The sequence below is a fragment of the Gigantopelta aegis genome, chromosome 4 (assembly GCF_016097555.1).
Source record: "Gigantopelta aegis isolate Gae_Host chromosome 4, Gae_host_genome, whole genome shotgun sequence".
Taxonomy (NCBI): Eukaryota; Metazoa; Mollusca; class Gastropoda; order Neomphalida; family Peltospiridae; genus Gigantopelta; species Gigantopelta aegis.
Genome location: NC_054702.1, coordinates 99,142,419 through 99,170,349, shown reverse-complemented (window position 1 = coordinate 99,170,349; position 27,931 = coordinate 99,142,419). Strand labels below are relative to the sequence as shown.

At 36.6% G+C, this 27,931-nt stretch overlaps 2 protein-coding genes and 1 pseudogene across 8 annotated transcripts; 1 reads left to right on the top strand and 2 right to left on the bottom strand.

Moving 5' to 3' along the window:
* Nucleotides 1–1,157: 1,157 nt before the first annotated feature.
* LOC121371548 (maleylacetoacetate isomerase-like) lies at nt 1,158–14,671 on the bottom strand. Of its 7 annotated transcripts, none has more exons than XM_041497526.1 (9): nt 14,594–14,671; nt 7,619–7,739; nt 6,183–6,234; nt 5,043–5,110; nt 4,785–4,865; nt 4,106–4,183; nt 3,022–3,148; nt 2,147–2,258; nt 1,158–1,522 (listed from the first exon to the last, which is right to left on the bottom strand). In XM_041497526.1, the coding sequence occupies exons 2-9, from the start codon at nt 7,643–7,645 to the stop codon at nt 1,384–1,386; spliced, it is 684 nt and encodes a 227-aa protein (XP_041353460.1). In that variant the 5' UTR covers nt 7,646–7,739; nt 14,594–14,671; the 3' UTR covers nt 1,158–1,383. The 7 variants fall into 7 exon arrangements, with proteins under 7 accessions (XP_041353460.1, XP_041353459.1, XP_041353461.1 ...); XM_041497525.1 differs by having other exon boundaries at nt 14,516–14,662; XM_041497527.1 differs by lacking the exon at nt 14,594–14,671 and adding an exon at nt 13,373–13,391.
* A 153-nt stretch (nt 14,672–14,824) lies between these two features.
* On the top strand, nt 14,825–16,357 carry LOC121370109 (annotated as a pseudogene).
* Nucleotides 16,358–21,896: 5,539 nt separating this feature from the next.
* LOC121371549 (probable maleylacetoacetate isomerase) lies at nt 21,897–27,324 on the bottom strand. The gene is made up of 8 exons (XM_041497530.1): nt 26,949–27,324; nt 26,162–26,213; nt 25,258–25,325; nt 24,904–24,981; nt 23,956–24,033; nt 23,188–23,305; nt 22,661–22,763; nt 21,897–22,311 (listed from the first exon to the last, which is right to left on the bottom strand). The coding sequence occupies exons 1-8, from the start codon at nt 27,099–27,101 to the stop codon at nt 22,179–22,181; spliced, it is 783 nt and encodes a 260-aa protein (XP_041353464.1). The 5' UTR covers nt 27,102–27,324; the 3' UTR covers nt 21,897–22,178.
* Between the last annotated feature and the right edge of the window lie 607 nt (nt 27,325–27,931).

Genomic DNA, 27,931 nt, shown 5'->3' with positions numbered 1-27,931 from the left:
GACCAATAACCGTAAACCTCGTGGTTCATAGTTAAACAAAACTGTGTCCTACACTGATATGGCGGAAAGATACGGGTTATCAATATTATAGAGCTGACACATCAAACAGGATTGTCCTCCCTAGAGAGTTTTAGGTTATAGACATTAATAATACATCAGAGAATGCCATATTCGTTTTTAAAGCTTTATCTATATTCCTGTCTGAAACAAATACAGAATAAATTATTAATGATGTAGGATATAACTTTATGCTGTGTTTTGAATAAAGCTGATATTTTTCGGCGCGGATCCAAGGGGATGGTGTTGGAATTTGAACACCCCTCCTCAAAATTTCCAGACAAATCTAGTGGAAAACATATAATCGGTCAAGTTGATATTTTGTGTAAGAACACCATATGGATAATCCATGCATATTAGTGTACTTTTGAATAACGTAGGTGCCCTTTCTAAACGTTGCGTCCCCTCCTTGAATATCGGAGGTGAGCTTTTTAAATGTTTCACCCCGTCCTTAAACCAATCGTGCACCCGCCATTGGCCACTAACCAGCTATATATTATCGTACATTTAAGTAAAACAATAATAAATTTAGTGATAAATTTGTTCCGATTCGTGTATTTTCAAAACTTTGTGTACTTCTGAATAATGTAGGTGCCCTTTCTAAACGTTGCATCTCCTTCATGAATACCGGAAGTGTCCTTTTTAAACGTTGCATCCCTGGTTAGTACCAACTATTTTTATTTTTTATCTTACAATTAAGTAAATTAATAATAAATTTACTGATAAATTTGTGCCGAATTTTTTCCGACGCCATATAACCGTAAATAAAATGTGTTGAGTGCGTCATTAAATAAAACATTACCTTCCTTGTGCCGATTAGTTTATTTTCAGATGTTTGAAGAGTAAACTGGATCAGTAATTTTGTGGGTAGTGACATAGAAAGGAAATGTGATTGACAATAAGGAACATTTTATTATCTATACGTTATATGTCTATTAAACTGTTTTATTTCATTAACCTCAAATACATAACAGATAATGTTTCTCGAAATAATGGTGAATTTTCAAGCAAAAATGCTACGTATATCTCGATGCTTGGGAGTTACAGGTCTCCATATTCAAAGCTTTTATTTCTATTTCCAATATATAAACACTTTCAAGAAGTTTGTCCATTTTTATTTCTCAGAATAAACAGGTCAGTTTCATATGACGTAGTGAAAACAGGGCTGAGTTCAGCCAGACAGAGCAGAAAAACGTCCGCTAGACAGGTTTATTCGCTTCATGGAAAACCAAATGACCAGGTCGGGAACCAATCAAATAGTTCGTGAACGTTGGTGAAACGTTTGCTCGCTGAACTTGGGACAGATAACAGTTATAACCATTTGATCTAGGTCTTGGATGATGGTCGCTCGTCAGGTGGGGTGTCCGGTTGTCGAATGGCGTGCGCAGTCTTAAAAGCGTCGATCTCCGATAGTGCAGCGTCTATTCTTTTGATGGTCGGGAATTGACTCATGTCCAAATCTACTCTGAAATGAAAATTAAATATGAAAACAGTGATACAAAATAACAATATAGTTCTTATACAGTAATATTTATAAATCACCTTTCAACAGGCTCTATTTGAAATAGGGTGTTAGATATATGTACATTATAGACGAAAAGTAGAAATACTAGGTTCAGTAATATGATATTTGTTGTATTGTAAACCTCAAAAGCCCTTACTTTGTACATTGTATGCAAATAGGGCTGGCTAATATTCATTTATCTACACATTTTACACGTTTTAACTAATGAAATGTGGCATTTGTAAGTGCATTTTTCATTCCAAGCAGGGGCGGGAAGTAGAGCAGTGGAAATGTGCTCGCCTGATGCGCTGTCAGTCTAGGATCGACACCCGTCGGTGGACCCATTGGGCTATTTCTTGTTCCATCTGGTAGTATGTGCTGTCCTGTCTGTGGGATGGTGCATATAAAAGATCCCTTGCTAATAACGGAAATATGTAGTGGATTCCTCTCTAAGACTATATGTCAAAATTACTAAATGTTTAACATCCAATAGCCGATGATTAATAAATCAATGTGCTCTAGTGGTGTTATCAAACAAAACAAACTTCTTTTTTCCCATTCAAAGCATGCAGGAACATCAAATACCTCATATACCTTTGGGCATGATAAATCTGTGGCACTAGAAACAGATCGGGTAGTGTTACTTTATCTCCGATACAGTATTTCCCAGCCGTCTCTTGTAGAGCTTTTTCTAGAGCTATTAACAAAAAACAACAATAAATCATTACATTAACATATATAGGTAAATTAGTCAACTTCTCAGATGTAATTATTAACTACATGTACATGTACAGGTAAAATACATATAGTTATAATTGTATAATCTGACAGAATTACATGATTTATATTTGTTTTAAAACATGTTTAGATAGTTATGCAATTAAACAAAAACGTTCTTTATGTTTCCCAATCGCAAATGTTATACCGCATGTAGCGTATAATCTTATTATTGTGTGCTCCCTACTATAAAAGGGGTGGGACGTAGCCCAGTGGTAAAGCGCTCGCTTGATGCGCGGTCGGTGTGGGATTGATCCCCATCGGTGGCCCCATTGGGCTATTCCTCGTTCCAACCAGTGTTCCACAACTGGTGTAACAAAGGCCGTGGTATGTACTATCCTGTCTGTGAGCTGTGCATATAAAAGATACCTTGCTGCCAATCGAAAAGAGTAGCCCATGAAGTGGCGACAGCGGGTTTTCTCTCTCAATATCTGTGTATTCTTTAACCATATCTCCGACGCCATATAACCGTAAATAAAACATTTCCTTCCTTCCTTCCCTACTATAAAATATTTTGTTGTATTCGAGTTACTGTCTTTTAAAAGCATTTTCTGACGCCATATAACCGTAAATAAAATGTGTTGAGTGCGTCGTTAAATAAAACATTTCTTTCTTTCTTTAAAAGGTTTTTTCTTTTAGTAGATTAATTTGTTTCTTCCCTATTGATAGCCATGCACAGGTACCTGTAAATCCTCTTTCTATCCAATACTTGACCCATTCGTGCGCCTTCTCCTCTCCGACTTTGTTTCTCACGTTCACGTTTTGAAGGGGCTGTATTCCCGAATTGATTATTTCAGCCAGGGCTCTGGCCTGTAATAACGTTAACGTGCAAACATTCACTTGTGAATTATTGTCTAAACATCACTTTAACAAACAAAACAACCCTGATGTTATATTCTACAGCTAGGTACCTTTTGAGGGAGTTCAGATAATAATAATAATAGCCTTTTAAACCATCATTTCTACTGATTTTGTCGACTCAAGATACATTCAGTGCATCACGACTGCTACATCAAAAAGATGTCGTATATAAATGCTATTGTTTCTACAAGATGAGTAGAATTTGTTAATGTGATAGATGTGGAGGTTTTCCTTACACTCTAGACCAGACTTCAGCATCTCCAAACTATTATGAAAATATGGATTCATTTAACAAAGGGCAGAAACCATTAGGCAGTATTTTCAATGTCTTAAAATTATATAATAAAAATACTACTTTCACCCCAACCCCATTTTCAAACTATTTTGGATGAAAATATAGCTTTTAATTTATAATGTCCAAATGTGCTTATACGATTTTATGTGATGGTTATACAACACTTATATATAGTCGTAATATGGAACTGTTTTCGGATGTGCAAACGATAAAACGGTAAAACGCTCGCTCGACGCGCGGTTGGTCTAGGATCGATACCCGTTGGTGGGCCCATTGGGCTATTTCTCGTTCTAGTCAGTGCACCACGAAAGGTATATCAAAGGCTGTGGTATATGCTATGATGTCTGTGGGATGGTGCATATAAAAGACCCTTTGCTACTAATGGAACTATGTAGTGGGTTTCCTCTAAGACTGTCAAAATTACAATAAAAATGTCTGACGTCCATTAGCCGATGATTAATAAATCAATGTGCTCTAGTGGTTTCGTCAAACAAAACAAACTTTAGACTATCCATAAATAAGAAATAGTAAATACAAAGAAATATTTATATCAAACAGCTGACATGGAATAACAAAATAACTGAACTCGAATAATAACCACGTTCAACTACCTTGGCTCTGACGGCTGGGTCCTTGGGTAGTAGTGGTACTTCCGGTCTCGTTTCTTCCAAATATTCACAAATAGGTAACTGAAAACAAAGTCAATTATAGTATTTTATTTCAGTATTTAATTCATTTATTACAATGTAACATTCAGTATACATGCATTTAATATCATGAAGTTTAAGACTGTGCTTGGAGGCCTTTGTCGAACGAATGTTAGACACAATATATACGAATATACTACAATTCTAAACATCATGGAGCAGGTATAAGATTAACATAAAATGCGATATTTCTGCATTGTCAATATATCGAAAAATTAGAGAATTGTAGGAAAGCTTTCTTTTGTTTTCGAACCACATCTTTTTCCCCACCACCTTTTCTATTTACCTATAGTCCTGTGTGTGCTCCCACTCACCCCACCCACTCCTAAATGTGGGTCCCCCCCCCCCAAAAAAAAAAAAAAAAAAAAAAAAAAAAAAAAAAAAAAACAAAAAAATAAAATCTTGGCTGACTCAGCCAATGATTTGAACTAAACAACCAATGACCTCTTTTCTACATTTTAAGTGTTACAGTATGAATTTAGAATATTGATACATGCGAAGTAAATATACCGACGACACTAAAATGTCGTGTATGTAAATTCAATAGAAAACGACCATCGACGTATCGTCACTGAGTACGTACAGACTGAAAAAGGGTGTGTCCATCAATGATCAGAGTGGGTACTTGTTCCATAGGATTTAACTTCCGGTATTCTTCAGTTCGCTGAAAAATAAACTTTCTTCTGAATACACGTACGCCATAATGTTTGTTAAAACTGAATGCTTGTTTAAATAATTGAATCATTTTATTTTTAAATAATTGAGTAATTGTTTTCACTGTCCATTACATAAAGATCATTCCTGGGTTTTTTGGTGATGGTCTAATGGCGGACATACTCACCTGCTGACCCCCGTCCTTCCTTAGGTGGACTTCTCTGTAATCGTAGTCAATACCCTTCATAGCCAGTGCTGAAAGGAAACGAATGACACCTCAGCACATTTTAAAACATGGTTACATATGGTTATTTTCAAACCTAAGGGGAGAGAGAGAGAGAAACATAGAAAGAGACGAAGAGAGAGATGAAGAGGAAGAGGGTAGAGAGAGAGAGAGAGAGAGAGAGAGAGAGAGAGAGAGAGAGAGAGAGAGAGAGAGAGAGAGAGAGAGAGAGAGGAGAGAAGAGGGTAGAGAGGGAGAGAGGGTAGAGAGAGAGAGAGAGAGAGAGAGAGAGAGAGAGGGGGGGGGGGATGGTATGAAGACAGAGAAGAGGAATAGACAGAAAAAGAGACAGAGAGGGGAATCTTTTTCGGTAACACTGGCCACTCCTACCGTAAAAGCAGCAAGGATCTTTTCAATCTAATTTAAATCAGCTTCACTAGTTAATAATTGGTAGACCAGTAGAGCTAATTGCAGTCAGATTTGGCATATTTTATATGTACTTCCCCATTTAAGCAGAACAGTACATATCACGGCCTTCGATGTTCCAGTCGTGAAGGACTGGCTGGGACGGGAATAAAACCCGGGTCCATTGAGGACAATTGATCCTAAGACTACCCGCACATCAGGCTACATCCCGAACAAGAATAAAACCTCAAATGAAAAATATATTATTTGTATTAATAGTAAGGGGTTTTTTATTAGCAAATTTCATAGACAAAAAAATCAGTCGCGACCCAGTGGTTCCAAAGGCTGAAATAATTAAACAAATCGTCCAGAATAGTCAAATACATTTAGTTCAAAAGCCAAAATCTAATTTATTGTTTTAATTTAGCACACTAATTTTAGGCAATAAAGATAGTTTTAAATGACAAATCCTAGAACTTCGCAAACAGTGCCAATTTATTCCTCATACAGTGAAAAATAAATGTATGTACATACGAATAATCTGTCATTCGATGCTGTTACAGTGTTTTGAATAACCTTGATCTTTATTATTATTATATTGTAATATGTAGATTTTGCTTGGATGCAAAATAATTGGTACAACTCCATCACGTCTACTACATTTGAGCAAGAATTCTGAAATATTTAAATTGATCATACCGATTCTGACGCGCCAAGCAGCTGAACTTCTGAAGAAGGAATAGAGGATAGGCTGAAAGAAACCGCATAAGTTTTAACATTTACAGTAAACAACACAGCTGTATAATATTTAGTTAAAGGTTGCTTTGTTTAATGACACCACTAGAGCATGTATATAATATTTACAAACCACATCGCCGTATATCATTTAGTTAAAGGTTGCTTTGTTTAACGACACCACTAGAGAACGTATAATATTTACAAACCTTAAACCGCCGTATATCATTTAGTTAAAGTAAGTTTTGTTTAACGACACCGAACGTATATTTACAAACCACATCGCCGTATATCATTTAGTTACGGTTTGTTTTGCTTAACGACATCACTAGAGCACATTGATGTATTAATCATCGGCTATTGGATGTCAAACATTTGGTAATTTGTACTCGTAGTCATCAGAGGAGCCTGCTACATTTTTCCATTAGTAGAGAGGGATCTTTTATATGCACTTTCCCACCGACATGAAAGCACATACCACGGCCTATACCAGTATCAGTTGTGATGCACTGGCTGTAACGGGTAAAAAACCCAATCAGTTGAATGGATCCACCAATCCGATATAGCATTTACAGTCAAACCACATCGACATAGCATTTACAGCCAAACCACATCGACATAGCATTTACAGCCAAACCACATCGACATAGCATTTACAGTCAAATCACACCGGTCTTATAACATTTATAGTTAAACCAGATCGCCGTGTTACTTACAATTCAACCACATCGCGGTACAACATTAAGTTAAACCACATGTTCATGTAACCTTTACAGTCAAGACATATCGTTACATAATATTCACAGTCGAACATAGTTGCCACCAGTTGCCTGTATTAAGCAACCACGTATTGTTACTTCCTTGAGTGGCTGCTTAACAAGTTTCATTGCATATGTTTTTAGTATTTAAACTGTATAAACTTATGTGTTTAGAACGGCTTCGGTGGTGTCGTGATTAAGCCATCGGACAAAAGGCTGGTGGGTTCGCACCCCGGTACCGGCTCCCACCCAGAGCGAGTCTTAACGACTCGATGGGTAGGTGTATCACCACTGCACCATCTTCTCTCTCACAAACCACTAACCACTAACAGCTATCCCACTGTCCTGGACAGGCAGCCCGGATAACTCAGGTGTGTGTCCAGGACAGCGTGCTTGAACCTTCATTGGATATAAGCACGAAAATAAGTTGAAATTGAAATAGAAATGTGTTAAAGTAGCCTATATAACGTAACTGTGTCGATAATTCAATCCTTTAGAATGCTGAAAAGGCAAGGTAAATTTTAAATGTTTTAGATTACGGAGACAGGAAAGAAAATATTCTGACAGATTTGCGGCCTTATAAACAAAGTGGGTAACAGTTTTCATTTTGAATTCTCTTAAGTGTATGGCAACAATACGTACTTTCACGTTTCGTCCTTCGGCCGCCATCTTCTTGTCGCTTCTTTTCTTTGTGTGTCTATAATGTTCCAAGTTCAGCGCGACATGACCAAGTCGAATTGTGGCCCGACGAAATCGACGATAACTAGGCCAGGAAAGTAAACATGGAAATACCTCTTTTAACATGCATTGTGGACATTCGATGTAGGTCACACACTCGTGACAAGTCAGAGATGGAGATCGTGGTGGGAGGTGGAGGGGGGAGTCTCTGTTTAAAATAATTGTTAACATCATCTACGAAATTTTACAATTGAAATTTGGGTGGCAAAGATTAGATGAAGAATATCCAGTTCAAGTGAGTGTGGTGGTGGGGGGGGGGGGGGGGGTTTGGCTTAGGCTGATTGTGGCCTGAAATAAACGCAATAGTGCGAATCATGACAACCGCGTTTACTCGTATTAATTGCATTACTACCAAACTGAAACAGTTATCTGGGGTTCCAAACGAATCACTATACATTTGTACATGGATTACAGTACTAGGCAAGCTGGACATAAAACGCGAATGGTGCGAGACAGGCTTTTCGTTGACGGCAAGCTGTATGAAGAATCTGACCCACCCCCAAGCTGACCCGCGATCTTACCGGGATGTCGTACAAGTAAAGCCTAACAGTAACAGTGCACGCTCTAGAAGGTGCAGTGAGCCCAAGGAACATAACCCTAGACCTGCTTCGAAACGCCGGCGAACCCCCTCCACGCCAACATCGGACAACCCCCCTCCACACAGATCGAACGATAGTGCAGAATAGGACAGTGCGGGGGCTGGCGTATCCACAAAGTATAATGTTTTAAAAATATGTTCATGGAATATTCAACGTGGTGCAGCCGACAAAATCAAGAACGCAGACTGTTAAATTATTTGATAACAGTGATATCGTTTTTTTTTATCTGAATGCTGGTTAAATATCAATACCAAACTAAGCCTTGAAGGCTATAACAGTGTAGAAGTGCCAAGGAAGAGATGTAGATGTGGCGGATTGGTATTACTATATAAAGAATATTTAAATGATAAAATTAAAAATTTTAACATGATATTATAATTTGGATAAGATGTGATAAATCTCTGTTTCTTGACAATGTAGACACATATCTGTTTTGTATATTTACCCCCAGATCGAAGTGAATTTTATTCAGTGTATGTATGATTGTGACTTATTCCAAGTGCTGGAAGAAAATGTTGAATGTTTTAAAGATCAGGGGCACGTTATACTAATGGGTGATTTTAACGGTCGTGTCGGCCACGAGAGTGATTTTATAGAAAATGATAACACACGTTTTGATGATATCGGCTGTGTACCAAAGCATTTTGATTACGAAAGCGATATATATTATAAAAGAAACTCCGAAGACATGAAAGTAAACACCTTAGGAAGATCTATCTTAACCCTGTGCGTAGCGTCTGGCGTTAGAATATTAAACGGCTGGTCAGCTAGTGATTGCACTGGGAAAATCACATTCTATAACAAAAACGGCACTAGTGTAATAGACTACTGTATTGTAGATAAATATTCTCTAGATGTTACACACGATTTTTATGTTGGAGATTTTAATATTCACTCTGATCACGCACCTATATTCATGTTGTTAAGAAAACCGTATGGTATAAATGAATGTACATGTACTTGTAAAAAGGCAAGCAGAACATATGTATATGAGTGGAATGGTGATAAAAAAGAAACAACAAACAATGTTATGTCTAAACAAGAAGAACTAAGTGCTTGTATTGACGACCTTATTCTTAAAAAGACTTCTGTTAATGAGTGTGTAAATAATGTAACAGGGGTGTTACATGATATATTTGACGAGATATGTAAGCGCGAAACTCGAATAGGTAACAACTGCTCAGTACACACTAACAAACGCGGTATCGTCCGTGAACACAAGCCTTGGTTCAATGAGGAATGCACAAAGCTATACAACAGGTATATGTGCGCTCTCCGGCAATTCAATTACAACCGTAGCCATTTAAATAGATTCAAACTATCAGATGCTAAAAATAAGTACAAAGTGTTACAAAAGAAACTGCGTTCATCTTACCTAATGCAGGAAGGAAATATGATTGGTACTCTTAGGAAAAATAACCCTAAAGCATTTTACAAAAAATTTAGTAAATCTAAAAAAGGCCATAACTGTGATATAACAATAGACACATTTATGAATCACTTTAAAAACCTCGCTTGCTCTACACAAAACGATTATACACAAGGGACTAACAATTGCACTAAGCAAGATAACCAAGCCTTATACGAAGAATTAGATAAGCGTATTACCGAACATGAGATCCTATATGTGTTAAGCAAAGCTAAGTATAACAAAAGCCCCGGTGTAAACGGAATGCAAGTCCGTAGGAACAGTGGTCTGCCCGGACTTAGTCTCCTAGGAATGCAGATCCTAGGTCTAATATACCTAGGAATGCAAGTCCTAGGACTTGTTCCTTAGGAATACTGGTCTGACTGCCAGAATATCAAGTCCGGGCCGGACTTGCATTCCTGGACAATCAAAATTTAAGTCCAGTCGTACACATAAAAATTAAATTATAAATGTAAACAAAACGAAAAACAGTTTCCTTTTTGGTTTATTTAATTAACTTAGGATACAGCGCCTCTCTTTATTTAAATATTTTCTGTTTATTCCAATATTTGTTTGTACACATTTTGTTGACCTTATTACATGAGCAGAACCAAGGTCTTTATTCATTGCGTATTGTTCCAACTAATCAATGTTTAAACATTTAAAAGTAACTCAAAAACATTTACCATAATTCGAAGCATATTAGTACTCGCAAATAAGTATAACTTGCCCATATGATATACCAACACAATTATCTGTTAAGACATTATATATTGGTATTTGATAATGATAATAATAATAATAATAATAATAATATTAATATTAATAATAATTTAACTATAAAAATGTGATATTTGCGTTATATACATTATCTTGTTATTATATAATTTTAAGTTTGTGCCAATAATGTTGAAGGCGCGTGTAACATAGGGAGTGGGGTGGGGTGGCGTGTTCTAAACACCTCTCTTCAAAGCAAATTTCTTTACCTCTCCCCTGCATAGCTTACTGAACATGTGCCTGCTTTGTCAAGTTTGCTCATTTTAAAAATTAATTTGGTCTAACATATGACATATCAGACTCTAGCCTCTATGATATCTTAGTCCCAACAAACCATACCATCGATAAACAAATATGTTAAATGGTTTTCATTAATGTTTATCAATTAATAGAAATATCAATGACTAAGAGTGGGTTTTAGCAGCTCAATGGGCTACTACACCGACTAAAACAAAACAGTAATCATAGAACAATTATCATACTGTTAATAATATGCACACACAATTTACAAAGATCCTTTTAAATAGACTAACTACACATGACACTTTTACACCTGACCGTTTTGGTCGCAATAGGCATTCAGACTCCCTTTTTGGGAGAAGGGGTGGGGGAGGCATGCTGATCATTATTGCCCGAATGAAACGAAAATGTCCGAATCTGGAACACAACGTATATTTATATTCGCATTACTACCAAGATGCTAAATAGGATTCCAAACAAATCAGTCTGCATTTTTACATGGATTACAACTAATATTGTGAGTAAAATTATGGAATTGCATGGTGAAGATTTTAGGCCAGCCATTTTACCCGAATTTGTCCATTGCTCCCCCCCCCCCCCCCCCCCCCCCCCCCCCCCCCCCCCCCCCCCCCCCCCCCCCCCCCCCCCCCCCACCAGGACTCCCCCCCCCCCCCCCCCCCCCCCCCCCCACCCTCACACCTCCACCCAGTCTCGAACGCTTATGATGTTCCTAACGGCCAGGTATAATTATACAGAGACCCTTTCCCCAACTCATATCTTATGCTTTTTATGGTCGAAACTGCCATAAGGCAGTCAGTAATAATTAATTTCAAGTGTTTTGATGCTATTTTTAATTGTTCATCAATAAAAGTCAAAATGTCATGCTTATTATTCCTGTTATTTTATATTGTAGTAACTGATCATTATAGTACTAGTTATAAATAAATAAATAAATTCCAGAGGACTAGGAATACTAGGATTGAAAGACCTGTGGACTAGGAGTATCAGGAATAAAAGTCCCACGGACTTACATTCCTCGAAATATATATTACTGCTACCACGCATAGAACAGACATTAATACATGACAGATGTTATTATATTGTATATTATTGCTATGCATGCATTACCCATTTACTATAGAATTGTATCGATTGTACCCCGATGCTACATACCATTCCCCGCAGTGTGCACATTATATTATTTTATATATAAATATGTATGTATGCCTACAAAATGTATATTTTTTGGCAAAAATAAAATATGTGTTTTAAAAAAAAAGTATTGTGAGTAGAATGATGAAAATAATACATACTAGCCCAGCGGTCAAGCGCTCGCTTGATGCGCGGTCGGTTTGGGATCGATCCCCGTTAGTAGGCACATTGGGCTATTTCTCGTTCCAGCCAGTGCATCACAAAGGCCGTGGTATGTGCTATTATGTCTGTGGGATGGTGCATATAAAAGATATCTTGCTACTAATGGAAAAATGTAGCGGGTTTCCTCTCTAAGACTATATGTCAGAATTACCAAATGCTTGACATCTATAGCCGATGATTAATAAATCAATGTGTTCTAGTGGTGTCGTTCAACAAAATAAACTTTAACTTTCCGTCGTTTTTGCCCGAATGCGATAGTACGCTTTTGATCCAGTTCACTTCGGAAATGGTGTTTTGAGAACCCATTATACTGTAAATTAAGACTTTTTTTAAAGTTGAAAATGTGTTTAGCACGGTGGTGCATTAGTTAAGCCATCGGACTTGAGGTTGGTAGCAGCTTTATCCACTTTCCTCGAAAAAGATATTGACATTACAGACGCCCCTGTCCAAGTCACACACAGACTAGGCCCATTCCATGAGTCCCAGAATAAACCACGAACAATAGTCGCCCACTTCGCCCAACTCAAGGATAAAGACAGGATCTTAAAGGCTGCGAGGAAGCTGGCTGGGAAACCATATGGAATCAGTGAGCAATACCCCCAGGAAATCTCTGAGTGAAGAAAACAACTGTACCCAATCTACAAACAAGCAAGGAGAAACAATAGGGGAGCGTTCCTTAAAGTTGACCGGCTTTTCATCGATGGGGAAGAAATATTCCCAGATAAAGTATACTCCAGATTACCAACCAAGTACCCACCCCCAACACCTGTTGAAAGGAATACATTGCCATCACGAAAAAGAAACCGCCAAGACTCTCCCACCCAAAACACTTATCAAGTACCTATTATCCAAAGTGCTACTCCAGTTCCCACCAGCAACAGATTCAGTGGTATGCCAGTAGATGAAGCACCTGGCACCTAGGACAGGCCAGGAGGGATACATACTGTAAATAAACTTGGTGCTCACCCCACTTGTTCTGTCCCCAGTATACAGGTAAACACCCACCCCATCAGTTTCCATGTCAACAAAGAACTTCCTGTACAGTCTGATAATCCTAGTGCTCATCCAACTTTATCTATCCCAAATATATCAGAAAGCACCCACCCCATATGTTGTCATAGTGTCAGAGAACTTTCTGTAACGAAGGATATTCAATACCCTGTTCCTAATATGCCAGAAAATACTTGTTATGTTAACAAACAACTTCCTATTCAGATTGATATTGAATGTTCTTTTCCTAATATGCCAGAAAATACTTACCCCCTCTGTTATCATGCTGACAAAGAACTTCCTGAACAAAATGGTTGTCAATGTTGTAACCCTAATAAACAAGAAAACACTTACCCCAACTGCTATTATATTGACACAAAACTGCCTTTACAAGATGATAGTCTATATCCTATTCCTAATATTAGTAGCAATATTTACCCATACTATGCTGCAGACACACAACTCCCTGTACAGAATGATAGTCAATGTTCTATTTCTAATATACTAGAAAATGCTTACCCCTTATATCACCATGTTGACATAGAACAGTCTGTACATCATGAAAGTCAATATATAAATAATGTATGTAATTCCCCAAACAGTGTACACATTGCTACATTTAATAGGACTTATGGTACAGGACTGACCAGCACAGAACTGTTTCTTCACAATGATAGTCAACCAACTACTAACAATGTACATGTATGTAACTTACAAAACATACTACATGTTAATACTTACCCAGGCAATGTGGATAATCCACACACCAATGTATATAAATGTGATAGTACTATTCATAGGTGTGATTATTCTGATCCAGAATTAACTGAACCTAGAAATATTCAAGATGCCAATGACACATGTAAATATCATAATAGTGTACATACCGATACTGTTCCCAGCTTTTACCACTCAAATCCACAAACTAATGTACAAACATGTAATTATATCAACCCAAAACATGATTATGCTGATCCTGATTTAACTATACCTAGTGATATAAAAGATGTCAATTGTACATATAGTAAATATAATACTGAAAATGCAGATGCTACCCCAAGGTGTGTCCATACAAATACTGATAACAGGTTGGAAGCCAACACTTTAGATATTGATGATATGACTAATACTGCGTTGAACAGTGACTGCATTAAGTTGCGAATACTCAGTTTGAATGTCTGTGGTTTGAGAAGTAAACTAATTACACCTGATTTCTTATTATTAATATCAAAATATCATATACTATGTTTTTTAGAAAGCAAAACAGATCAAACTGACTGCATGTCAAATCTCATTCCAGGATATACAACTTATTTCAATAACAGAAAAGGTATAAGGCCCTTGGTGGCATTGCTATTAGTGTTAAAAATGAACTGGTTAATATTGTTAAAATTAATGAAACAAATCACTCACAGTATATTATGTCCTGGGGCCTTATTCACTAAAGCCTGTTAACGTAACAATATCGTAGTGCACTGAGAGAAAACTTACAAGGCGATGCGCGGTTGCGTACGTTGCGATGCGCGATATTCACTAACGTTCTCTCATCGTCCTCTCATGTTGCATTACCTCGCAGCAACTGCGATGATGAATTAGGTTGCACGTGATATCGATTTTAATGAAATATACACCCCGATCCCACTTTTATTTCATAAACGGTCAAATAAGCCTCGTTCTTTCAACTGCTGAAATGTCGAATGAAAGAGGTTACGACGAATAAATTTCACCGAACGTAAACTTATTACACTTGTAGTTAAAGTGGAAATGAATTATAAACTTTTATCATCAAAATTCGCAGATAATGTAACCAATATAAAGAAAGATGCAGCATGGAGAACGATTATGGTTGCGGTAAATGCTGTGTCCCCTGTTCAGCGAACTGTCGCAGACTTGCGAAAAAAGTGGGGCGATTTGAAATCACGAACCAAAAAAAAGGGCCAATGACATAAAGAAGGATATTCGTAAAACTGGTGGAGGCGAATCAAGCCATCGGCCACTAACAGACGTAGAAGAACGGATTGTCGGGATCATTGGTAATACAGCTATCCATGGAGTCGATGGAGGGATAGATACCGCAGAAGAAATTCAATTGTAAGCAAGTTCACACAAAAAATTCGTTATAAAAATATTTTTAAATTGGTAAAGTTGTCTACGTAGGCCTATCATATCATTTTAATATAAAAATTAAATTAGAAGGTCCATCACATTTCAGCAAAATACCAATAAAAATAAATAAATATATTTACCCAAACTACACATCCCCACATCTTTATATGAAAAGGTTAAACAGTTCGTTTGTTTTAAATAATGAAATATTTACGATTTTAATTTGCAATGATCAAGTGGGCCCATTTTGGCTATTTCTCGCTCTAGCCAGTGCACCACGACTAGTATATCAAAGTCCATGGTATGTGCTGTCATGTCTGTGGTATGATGCATATAAAAATCCCTTCCAACTAATGGAAAAGGTAGCGGGTTTCCTCTCTAAGAGTATATGTCAAAATTACAAATGTTTGACATCCAATAGCCCATGATTTGCAATGTGGTCCAGTGGTTTTTTAAAACAACAAAAGAAAAACCTCTTTGCAATGATCACAATGTTTTCGTATATCCAGTGTTATCACTTTGAGTTGATACCGTATACTAGAATTCACTGTAATATGTGATACGTGTTGAAATTATAATTTCATATTACATTGAAAACCCCTCCCCACAATACACACAAACTACTATGAAATTCACAAACAAAACAAAATAAAAAATCAACCCAATTCAATATAAATAAGTATACTTTTAAAATTGATGAATTATCAGTAAATATATTTCTAATTACAGAAGTCATTGGCTTATAGTGATGATCGTGATGAACCACAATGTACCGATGCTCAATCTATCGTGTTCGCTACTCAGTCAATAGGTTCATCTTCTTCGAAGCAAGGTCGATCCGCCACTCCATTTTAAGATGAGGAAGAGAAACCACCTAACGAGACCGAGACAGTAGATGTCATTACTAGCGGTTACCCACTGTCTAAACTCCGCAAGACAACAAGCACCTCGCCTACAAGTGAAACACCACCATCTCTGTCACAACCAAAATACTCCCAAGAGTTGTTGGAAGTGGAGAAAGAACGTTTGCTTGTTGAAAAGAAGAGACTTAAGACTGAAGAGCGATGTCTACAAATCGAAGAGGCAAGGTGAGAAATGGAATTGTCCCAACTACGTTCCACACCCACCAGAGCAACCCAGTGTGATTAAAGTGCATAAATAATTAAACTGAAAAGCACCAATTATCACATATATTATGTTATTTATTTACGTTGTGATATTTCTGGGGTTTTTTTATGTTAAATTTATTTTAATGTCTTAAGTTTATGTTAAATTCATTTTAATTTATTAAGTTAAGTTATTATTTAGAATGGACTAGACATGGACGATCTTTGACATTCCATTATCTTTCATAACAACAACGAACACAGGCTGTGTTTGTGATAGAAAATTATTTTATTCATATTCAATTCAGGTGCATATGTAGAGACATAATTAAACAGTAATGTTATAGATACAAAAATGAAATATTGCTTCTTGTGGTTTTTTCACTAACAGTTAGATATGTTTACGAGTTATCTTGTGAAATGGCCAAGAACAAGTGCGTCTCTCACTTCGTTCTGTTGCAAACTGGGGTTTGGTGGATTCACATCATCATCTTGATTATCATCTGAATTCAGTGGAGCGTCAGGTGGCAATGGAACTCCATATTCTTGGCAAATATTATGTAATACGGCAGTGGCTATAATTACTCTCACACTTCGGTCTGGTGTGAACAAAAGGGCTCCACCTGCAAATACATTTATAATATGTAAAGTAAAAGACACTGAAATTATTAAAGAGACATTCCTTAGTTTGCTCCATTGTAAGATGTTTCCAACTAATAAAATATTTATACGATTAAACTTGCATATTAAATACATTTTCTTGTTTAGAATATCAGTGTCTGTATATTCAATGTGTTTCTGGTCGTCTTAATATTTGTAAGAAGTCCAAACTGGATTTTGTTTTCAAATAATTTCGTACATACGAAAAAATTATATTTTAAGAAATAAAATGAAATTTCTCCTTGTACAAATATTAGAACGATTAGAAACACGTTTAATGTATAGCCACTAAATGTTATGCAGAAAAATATATTTGATATGTAAATACAATCGTTAAAAAGTCTCTGTTAGTCGCAGCAAACTCAGGAGTGTCCCTTTAACGGAGAATACGTCACCTAAATGTGACGGGCAAGAAACAGTAGCAAAATTATTATTATATTATCATTTTCCGTAACACATTCGCAACTTTGTTCACACAATAAATTGGGAAACATTGTACACGGTGTGTAACACTCTAGATATGACATCGGAACTACGCATAGAAACTTTTCTACCAACTAATAATTCAACATGTGGATAAATAACACATTTTTATATTGTTTTTAGCAGAGACAACTACTCTAAGGTCTACACGTGACATGCATGTTAAATCCACAATTAGCAAAACAATCTGATACGTTTTGGTCATCTGGCTAATCAAGACATATTACTTCTTACACTATTAAAGCTGAAACAGTAAGGCCATCTAAATGTATATTATTGGTTGCCCAAGTTTAACTTTTTGTTTGACAACATCACTAGAGTACATCCATATATTAATCAACGGATACTGGATGGCAAACCTTTAATAAATGTCACGTAGTCTTCGAGGAAAATCACTGCATTTATCAATTATCAGCAGGGAATGTTTCATATGCACTTCCCCACATACAGGACAGCGCGCACCACGGTCTTTGATATACTAGTCGTTGGGCACTGGTTGGGAAGTGAATAAAACAGAATGGGTGTACCGAGGGTATTCCATTAAACGACCCATGTACCTCAGGCGATCGTTCTGCCTACTGACCTAGCCCCTTACCCTATTGATTGTAGGAGGTTTAGCCATACATGTTACTATGGTCGTCTATGGGATTGGATTTGGAGGTATACACCCTTTAACGCATTAATGTATGCACACATTTTAGCGTTTAGTGTTTTAGCATTTGTATTTAATAATAATACATGTATTTAAAAAATACTAATAATTATTTAGATTAAAACTTTACTCAATCCACCACTGAAATATCACAATAAAAATATTTTTAAATGGCCCAATGTATAACATTTTGCAAACTGCAGAAAGTTAATGTCGCACTATTGTAAACTTTCACGGCTGACATCCTATTGCCACCATTAGCATTACCCACAGTACAACACGACCATTTTAAGTATTATGTCTATACATCTTTACTAGAAAGGCTGTTTTCCAGTGGATTACTTACCATAAGCATGTAAACAAAGCCACCTCATCTTCCAAATTCCAAATGTCCCTTCTATTTGTTGGCGTGTCTGGCGATGATGTCTATTGTATCTGTCTTCTGCAGCATTTTGCGGATTGGCAATCGGCGTCAGCAAACACGGCCGTAAGGGATAAGCACTGTCTCCCAAGAGATATTTTCATTTTCAAAATCTTCATTTAGCTTACAATTGTTCCAAATGAAAGCGTCGTGCGCAGATCCTGGCCAACGGGCTACCAAATTAGTAAACTTCTTGTTATTATCACAAATGCCTTGAATATTTAGTGAATGGACATTTTTGCGACATACATATACATGTTCATCAACCGACGGACACTTGATGCGAATGAGACTCCCGTCAACGCACCTAAGGGTGTTTGGAAATTGGGTACTTAAATAAAACCCTGCCATAATTTGTTGTTGTTCATTCTGTGCCCTAGGGAATCGGATAATTTGTGTTGCTTTTCTAGAAAATGCCGTGGACACACGAGCCACAATTCTGGACACGGATGGCTGACTTATCCCTGCGATATATCCACTGAAAGTTCCCCGTTCCGTAATACCTAAGCGCACACAGTGTTTGCAATGTGGCTGGGATGGCATGTGACCTTGAGGTTTGAGGTTCAATGCCATCACGAATAGGATCAATTATGTCAAGTATAATATGTTGAGGCATTCGGAATCTTCGAAACAAATCAATATCGTCATAAGTGTCCGGAGGGTTTGTCCTGTCTCTAAAAATACGTGGTCTGCGAGTTACTAGATCGTTTATTTCCTCCTCTAAAACGATGTGTGCCACAGCCATAACGTTGAATTGTGCTGCGAAACCAGTTAAGGGAACTGCAGACGTCTCGCAAATTGGAGCCGATTTGCAATATAGTTTACTAGATTGCTGCGTTATGGTAAAGTTACGATGTTTTTGTGAATACGGTTGAAAACGTTACGAGAATGATACGAGGTTGTTACTATATCGCAACGCTTGCGAGAGCTTTGTGAATAAGGCCCCTGGTTTAGTATCGCAGGCACTCAGACTAAGAACGATAGTAATTGTCTAATGGTTGGTGTTGTATATATTCCACCTACTGGTTCACCATATTACAAAGATGACACTTTTAATATTATTGAAAATGAAATATTTGACAATGTGCAATCAGGAAAACCACTGCTCCTGCTTGGTGATTTTAATGCCAGAACTAGATGTTCTCCCAATTACACTACAGTTGATGATAATATTTATACTGATGATACTGGATAATTTTCTGAATGACATATCAAAACTTGATAACCTTAATATCCCTAGAGACAGGGCAAGCCAGGACCAAGGAAAAGTAAATCAGCATGGTGTGCTATGCACGTCCTTTGTTTGTTATATAAATTATGCAGATGATACGGCCTTATTAGCAAAAAGTGCAGCTGACCTACAATATACTTTAAATACGTTTTACCAGTAGTGCATTGATTGGAAACTTAAAATTAATAGTAACAAAACAAAAATACTGATTTTTAACGGAACTGCTAAAGACTATAAACATATTTTTAAGATTGGAAACACTATTTTAGAAAATGTTAAAGAATACAAATATTTAGGAATTACTTTTAGTAAATTAAATAACTTCCGAACTACCAAAAGCAGACTTAGTCAACAGACTACCAAGGCCATGTACTTTGTACTAGCGAAATCAAAGGAATACCATCTATCAACTGAATGCAAACTTAACATGTTCGACTCGATGGTTCTGCCAATTTTATTATATGGCTGCGAAATTTGGGGGCACGAGAAAAATGATATATTTAACTCTGTACAAATCAACTTCTTTAGACATATTTTACCAGTTAAGAAATCAACACCATGTTTTATGTTATACGGAGAGCTAGGACGAATGCCAGTTGAATTACTCATACATAGTAGAATGGTATGCTACTGGGCACGGCTTTTATTAGGAAAAGAATCAAAACACTCTTTGTTATTATACAAAGCTATGTTAAACGATCATCTTACTAACGGAATCAACTATAATTGGATCACCGCTATCAAAAACATTTTGGATAACTTAGGAATGAGCAATGTATGGATATCTCAATCGTTCATATCAGTAAACTGTCTCTCGCAACAAATCAAACAAAGGCAACACGATCAATATTTACAAATATGGAGAAATAACTTATCACAATCATCGAGAGGGAAAGGTTACGAGCTATATAAAGAAAACTTATTTCTTGAAAATTATTTTAGTATACTTTCTGAAAAGCTATGGTCAGATATCATAAAATTTAGAACGTCTAACCATTATTTACCCGTTGAAACTGGTCGTTGGAATAACACACCTATAGATGAATGACTTTGTACACTATGCGACGTCAATGATATTAGCGATGAGTTTCATTATCTTTTTGTTTGTAAATTTTTTCATGACTTAAGGGTCCAGTATATACATTCATATTACTATAAACGACCAAGTACTTATAAATTTAAAGAATTAATGAACAGTAAGCGAATCGGAATATTAAAGAAATTGGTATATTTTGAAAAAGTAATTATTAGTAAATTTAAACGTCCCTAACCAAATAAAACAAAAATATATAACTATTATTACGATGACATGTTTGCTTATAAGTACTTGGCCACACATGATGTATATCCAGATTATATTTATATGAACACCAACTTGTGGTTTGTGTTCGATGTTTTTAAATATGTACATGTATCTAATGCATTCAGAGTTTTTGTTATACATATTGTTCTTATAGAATTCTATTTATTGGTCTTTGTATATGTTCATTATCAACCATCTTGTCACGTGAATGTTACAAATTGTATATGTATATATTCCTCCTATGCCGTTGTGCAACGGCCCGAGTGTAAATCAATTCTTGTCTTGTCTTGTCTTGACGACGCAGGGTTAGGTAGGTACTGGGTTCGTATCAGAGCGAGTTTTAACAACGTAGTGAGGACTTCTCTCTCACTAACCACTAATCATTGACCCACTGTTCTGAACAAACAGCCCAGACAGCTGACTTGTATGCCAAAAATTGAACGAAAATACGTTAAATGAAATGAAAATAATACATCAGGTGCGTGGGGGTTGGGGGAGTGGTGGTGGGGGAGTGGGGAGGGGGTTAAATCATCATCTCAAAGCAAATTTTCTTTTATAAATTTATTTTCCGGACTGAGGACTCGAACAGAATAATTATTTACCCCGACTATAGAAACAGAAGAGAACAGCAGAACTAAAAATATCTGTCTTTAAGATAATTTTCGTAAGTAACTTGGCACAATGACGAAAAGTCAGTTTGGTAGCATTCTCTTTTTAATTAAAACATTTCCCAACCCAAAATATTTGATTTGGTTGTATTACGTGAGTTGTATGCTATCAGCTGTGCCTATCTGGTAATAATTAATATATAACTAATGACACATTAGGGTTATAGTCAGCAATCTGTTTTATTAAAACAAATACAAATCAAACATCTAAAATATGTTATTTTCAGTTGAATCCCGTTGGCTCGAACTCTGTCGGTGCCCGAGAAAGTGTTCTACCCACCGGGTAGTGCGACCTAACCACTCGGTCAACAACGTGTAAGTGTAACTCGGAACTTCGTGTTTGGTTCGAGCGTTGCGGTGTAATCGACACTTTCGAGTCCGCCCCAACGAGATTCTACTGTATTGTGCATTCATTATAGCTGTAATGAACATGAACATGTCGTGGATTAGGATGATAAACGTTCTTTCATTGGGCAATCTGGCTGTCGTAACGCATGCGCAGATTTGAATGCGTCCACCTCCGAAAGTGCCGAGTCTATGCGACTAATAAGTGGGAACTTACTCATATCCACGTTCACTCTGTAACAGAAATAGCAATAGCCAAAATAATAATAATAAAATTAAAACAGTTTATTTTATTGTAAAAACGTGAGGCAAGAGGATATTGATTAGACATGAGAAAATGGGGCTTTAGTCTGATTAAGGTACACTAAGGTACAAGTAAAAAACAAATAAAATAGTATACATGTATTTAAAAATTCAAATTCAATGGGGAAAATACGGCTCTGGCTCGGGAATTACAATGTATTCTGGAAGGCTGTAAGAAGATTTATATGTTTTATCTGACTTGATGACTTGATACAGCCGACCTTCTCTGTCCAATATTTTCAACACATTCCCGGAAACAGTTGGGTTTTTTCGGCCTTACCTTTTGGCACGATACACCTGTGGCACTAAATACACGTCAGGTAGTGAGATGCTGTCTCCCATTGAAAACCTCCCCGCAGTTTCCTGTAGAGCTCTCTCTAAACCTGAACAATATACATCACAAAACAAATTTCAATAATAATTAACACGGACTTTAATGTTATCTATCCAATGATTATATAAAGGAAAGAATAAATGATGCTGATAGATATATTTCCTTATTTAAAAAGATGTTTGTATTTGTCAGGTTTTACAGTTTGCCTTTTTTAAATTAGAAATAACATGGAAGATTGGAGCTGATTATAATGACCTTTGGCGTGGGACGTTTTGCATGGAATACCGGGTATGTCTCTATATAAATACATGCATTTATTTCTACATAAAAACCACATGTTCATGAAGGCCACAGTAAATCACAGGGATTAGTATTTCTTTTCAGGTTCAACTGTTTTGAAATAACTGATATCGTGCTGTTTGCTATACTACATATCTTAGTGTGTGGCATATGTTGATAACTAAACCACAAACCCGTAAATCCTTTTTCTATCCAGAACTTGGCCCATGTACTGTCCCCAGATTTCTTTTCGACTCTGATATTTTGAAGGGGTTGTATTCCTGAGTTTATTATTTCCGTTAAAGCCCGTGCCTGAAATAAGAAATGTGTTATGTATTGTAGCGGTCGACTCCAAAATTATCATTCCGAAGTTAAAGTTTGTTTTATTTAACGACATCACCAGAACACATTGATTAATTACCTACTGAATGTCAAACATTTAGTAATTCTAATAAGTTGTCGTCAGAGAAAACATGGTTCCAGTAGCAGCAAGCGATCGTTTATATGCATTTTCCCCACAGACAGGACAGTACACACCACGGTCTTTGATATACCAATCGTTGAGTACTGGTTGGAACGGGAAAACCCAAGAAGGGTTTTTATCCTATGACCCAAGCACTCTACCGACAGTTAAATTGAGCTCCCAATTATCATTCTAATAAATAATTTTGGTTATTGATTAAATCGTTTGCTTTATGTTGCTCTGTATTTTAAACTGAAGAAGTATTATTAAAAGCAAAATAACAATGACTTTTAATCTCGCGACGGTATCATCTGTTGGAATCTTTGGAATTTTATTGAGTGCACATTTTATTATTTTATCGTTTAAAATCATTCCAATTCCGACATCACCGTCTGTATTTGTCTGTAATAATTATTTAATTTATTAAATTACGTATGATTGCTTCTAAACAAATAAAAACGAGAAAATATAATGAAGAAATACAAATAATAGTTTTTACCTTTGCTCTAAGTACAGGATCTTTTGGAAGAAGAGGTTTATCTGGCCTCGTTTCTTCCAAATATTCTATAATGGGAAGCTGAAAGTAATTAGTTGTTGAATATACAGCATGTCCCATTAGATATATGAAACATTGGAAAAACAAAAACAAAAGAAAAACTGCGTTTTTTTGCACTAGTACCTTAATGCGCAATGAAAACTACAAATCTTTTTATCACATCTAGAGTTAAATCTACAGCAGAGCAGCACAAATTATAATAATGCAATAAAAAAAAAAAAAAAAAAAGGGTCATATAAAGGCCATGACTAATTTCCATAATGCTGTTAATAGGGTATAAGGTTTATATAATATAAAATAAATAATTAACATTGTCATTGTATGAAATATTCATGAAAACGAATGCAGTTTGAGGTTCCATTTTCAACAAACACCATCTGAACGGGAGTCATTCAAAAAGAAATACATGACTTCATTATAGGTATGACTATATCAAATAAAATCCCATAGGTGACCATGTTAACGTTTGTGTTTAAAACGCTATATGCAATATATAAATCGAACTATGACCCATAAATATCGGTACTACAACCCCTACCTCAAAGTATTAACTGAAGAAAATGGTACCTTCCATGGCTCATTTTCGGTGTAACCAGATGTTTTTACAACATCCCTAGTTTTGCACAAAATTTGAGTACGTTTTTCGCAGGTACCCCATACATGGTCCAAGCACAAGGTTACTTGACACAATGGTACTAGATGAACGAAAATTGCATACATTGTTAACCCAGATGAAACTAAAGAATATTTTACAACCAATAGACTCACATTTATAACCAATCACAGGACTTGTGGTGTTAACTTCTCTATCAAAAGTTCGGTGCACCTCGAACTTTGACTCAGCCGGAAATTATTTGGTTTAGTGCTACCTATAAAACTCATCATACGTACGGACTGTGTCAGTGTGTTGCCATCTATGATCAGGGTGGGGACCTCTCCCATTGGGTTCAGCTTCAGGTACTCTGCACGCTACAAAGAAAAAATATTTCAGTTTGTACCAATCTAATAGAAAGTCGATCTTACTTGCACTCCGCTTTCAAGATATCCGTTAGTAGATCTGAATAAAGCCAATGTTACCCCGTATCCTGATGAGTTTTCATTAGACCAGTCAAAACACTAATGGCATAAACTGCACTGTAGCTTAACGCACTTGGTAGGATCATTTGGACACAAAATGGCGTCGTCTCTAATAAAGATATTGTGCTCAGTTATCTATTGTTATCTGCTACTGGATTCTGGGCTAACCTTTTGTCCCTCTTCATAGAACCACTCGCATGTTTTGTATTCATAGTCAATCTCTTTAAAATCCAAGGCTGAAATGAAAGAATATATTACAATAAGTAATAACCTCGGTATGTTAACGTCACCCAACGGACTACTTGAATTGGTATAATTGGGGAAATAGTCTCTTTATGCAGGTTAAGATATATAAGCTGTATAAGATAAGGTTATAAGAATAAAAAGCTGAAGTGTCCATATAGAAACACTGTTGTTATACAAGGTTCACCTATATGTCCTAAGTTATACTAGATGTCCTTAAGCTGGCATACATTTACGATTCATTGTATTGAAGTCTACATAAAATAATCGATTATCTCATTAATTTTTAAAATATATGTTAATAATAGCACAGAAAACACTTAGTTTTCAACAAAGTGAACAAAGAACGAGTCTCTAAATACAACGGTTTTAATAATGCAGTAGGCTAGTTACACTCGTCTTACAATTGGCGCAGTCAGCTGAAACAAACCAGTCTCTCACCGCCATTATCTGCGTTTTAATTGGAATCAAAATAAATATATCGGTCTCCAGTGGTCATGTTGGTGGTTATTACCTGTCAGACGTAACACTCCATGTATATGTAAAACAAATAATGAGAGAGAACGAGATCTTTAAAGATAGTTGTGTGAAAGGGCGGTTAAAGGGTGAGCGAACGAGCCAGATAATTAGAGGTGGGTAGAGAGAGGAAGGGCAGAAACAGAGACAGATACACAGAGGAAGAGAGAGGGGGTATAAATTTAATAGTACAATCGTAATTAAGTGTTATCACTGTTATGTTTTTAAAACAACACATATTTTAATGAACTATTTTATTCCAATTATGGTACAGTCGTGTGTAATAATAGGGCCTACATTTTCCTTTACTTACCGATTCTGACTCGCCAGCATGATGAACTTCTAAAGAACGAATACAAAACTGGCTGAAACAAACATCATATTTTTCTCATCAATAAAATTCTGGTTAGTATCATGTCTGTAGAAATAGGGGACGGGGGTCCTGCCCCCACCCCTTCACACTAGTGGGCATAGGCATTTACCTAGTGTCCTTATACACACACATACACGCGCACGTACACAATGTGTTTGCCTTCCCAACCCCACTACATAGAATGTGCTCCCCCATTTCACATATTGTTCTTACGGGTCTGCAGATCTTTCAATATCTGTGTGATCCTTAACTATATGTCTTGACGCCATATAACCGTAAATAAAGTGTGTTGAGTGCGTCGTTAAATAAAATATTTCCTTCCTTCCTTCACTGGCAACTACAACTAGAATTCTAGTTTACTCATCATTAGATCATGTGTATAGCAATTGTGGTTTAGATTTTATAATTTAAATTATATACACATATTTTGGAATTTTCATCTTGTAAACAAATGAAAACAACATTTAAACTATAACACGTACATGTATACGTATAATATTTTTTTTAATGTTTACGAAATTATTTTTAAACTAATACGCAAATCGTGGGCAACATAACGTCGACTGGCTAGTTTATTTCCCTGTCGCCTTTACATTTTTTGTAGGCGTAGGATTCTCTTAAAGTTAACATTCAGGAGCAAATGTCATTTCTGAACAAAGAAATATCAAAACATCAAAACAAAGTCAGACGGTGCAGTTAAATTACAAATGAACTGTAATTCACATACCTTGACATCCGGCTTTTGGCACTCCATTTTCTTTTGGGATTTCCCCGAGTCGTGGATCAAATGATAACAGAAGTGACCTGATTTTACAGTGAACAGGCTCTGGGTAAAGAGAGACACTGTGACATCTGTGATCCAGTCAGTCACGCCGTCCATTAGATGTACGTGTTAATATTTGTGAAGGTCTGTAGCCAGAAATAGAAGGGATGGACAATATATTGTGTGCATGCGTGTGTGAACATCTATATATTAGTATCGTATAGTGGGGCGGATAAGACAAAAAATTACATTTGTAGATCCTCCCTGGCCACCAGGAAACGATTCTGACTTTGGTCCATATCTGAAAATGTTTATAATGGGTCAATGTGTATATATGCCAAGTTCCATGTTTTTAGCCAAACGTGTAAACAAAAAAAAATAATGTGTTAGCCACCCCATTAAATGGGGTAAGGGGCATTTATAGATCCCCCCTGTCCACCAGGGGGCGCTCCTGAATTGGGTCCATATCTCAAAATGTTTGTAGTGGGTCAAGGTATATATGTGCCAAGTTTCATGGTTTTAAACAAGGGTGAATAATAATTTTATTAACTATCCCATTAGAAGGGGGTGGGGACACTTGTAGATCCTTCCTGGTTACCAGGGAGCGCTCCTGACTTGGGTCCATATCTCAAAATGTTTGTAGTGGGTCAAGGTATATATGTACCACGTTTTATGATTTTAATCAAGGGTGAACAATATTTCTATTAACTATCCCATTAGAAGGGGGTGGGGGACATTTGTAGATCCTCCCTGGCCATGAAGGGGCGTTCCTGACTTGGGTCCATATCTGAAAATATTTATAATGGGTCAAGGTATCTATGTGCCACGTTTCTTGCTTTTAACCAAAAGTGCACAATCCAGTCAAATATTGGGTGTTAACTACCCCACTAGTGTCTGTGTCGGGTTTGACTAAAATATACACACATATTAACGCACTGATTAGTGGC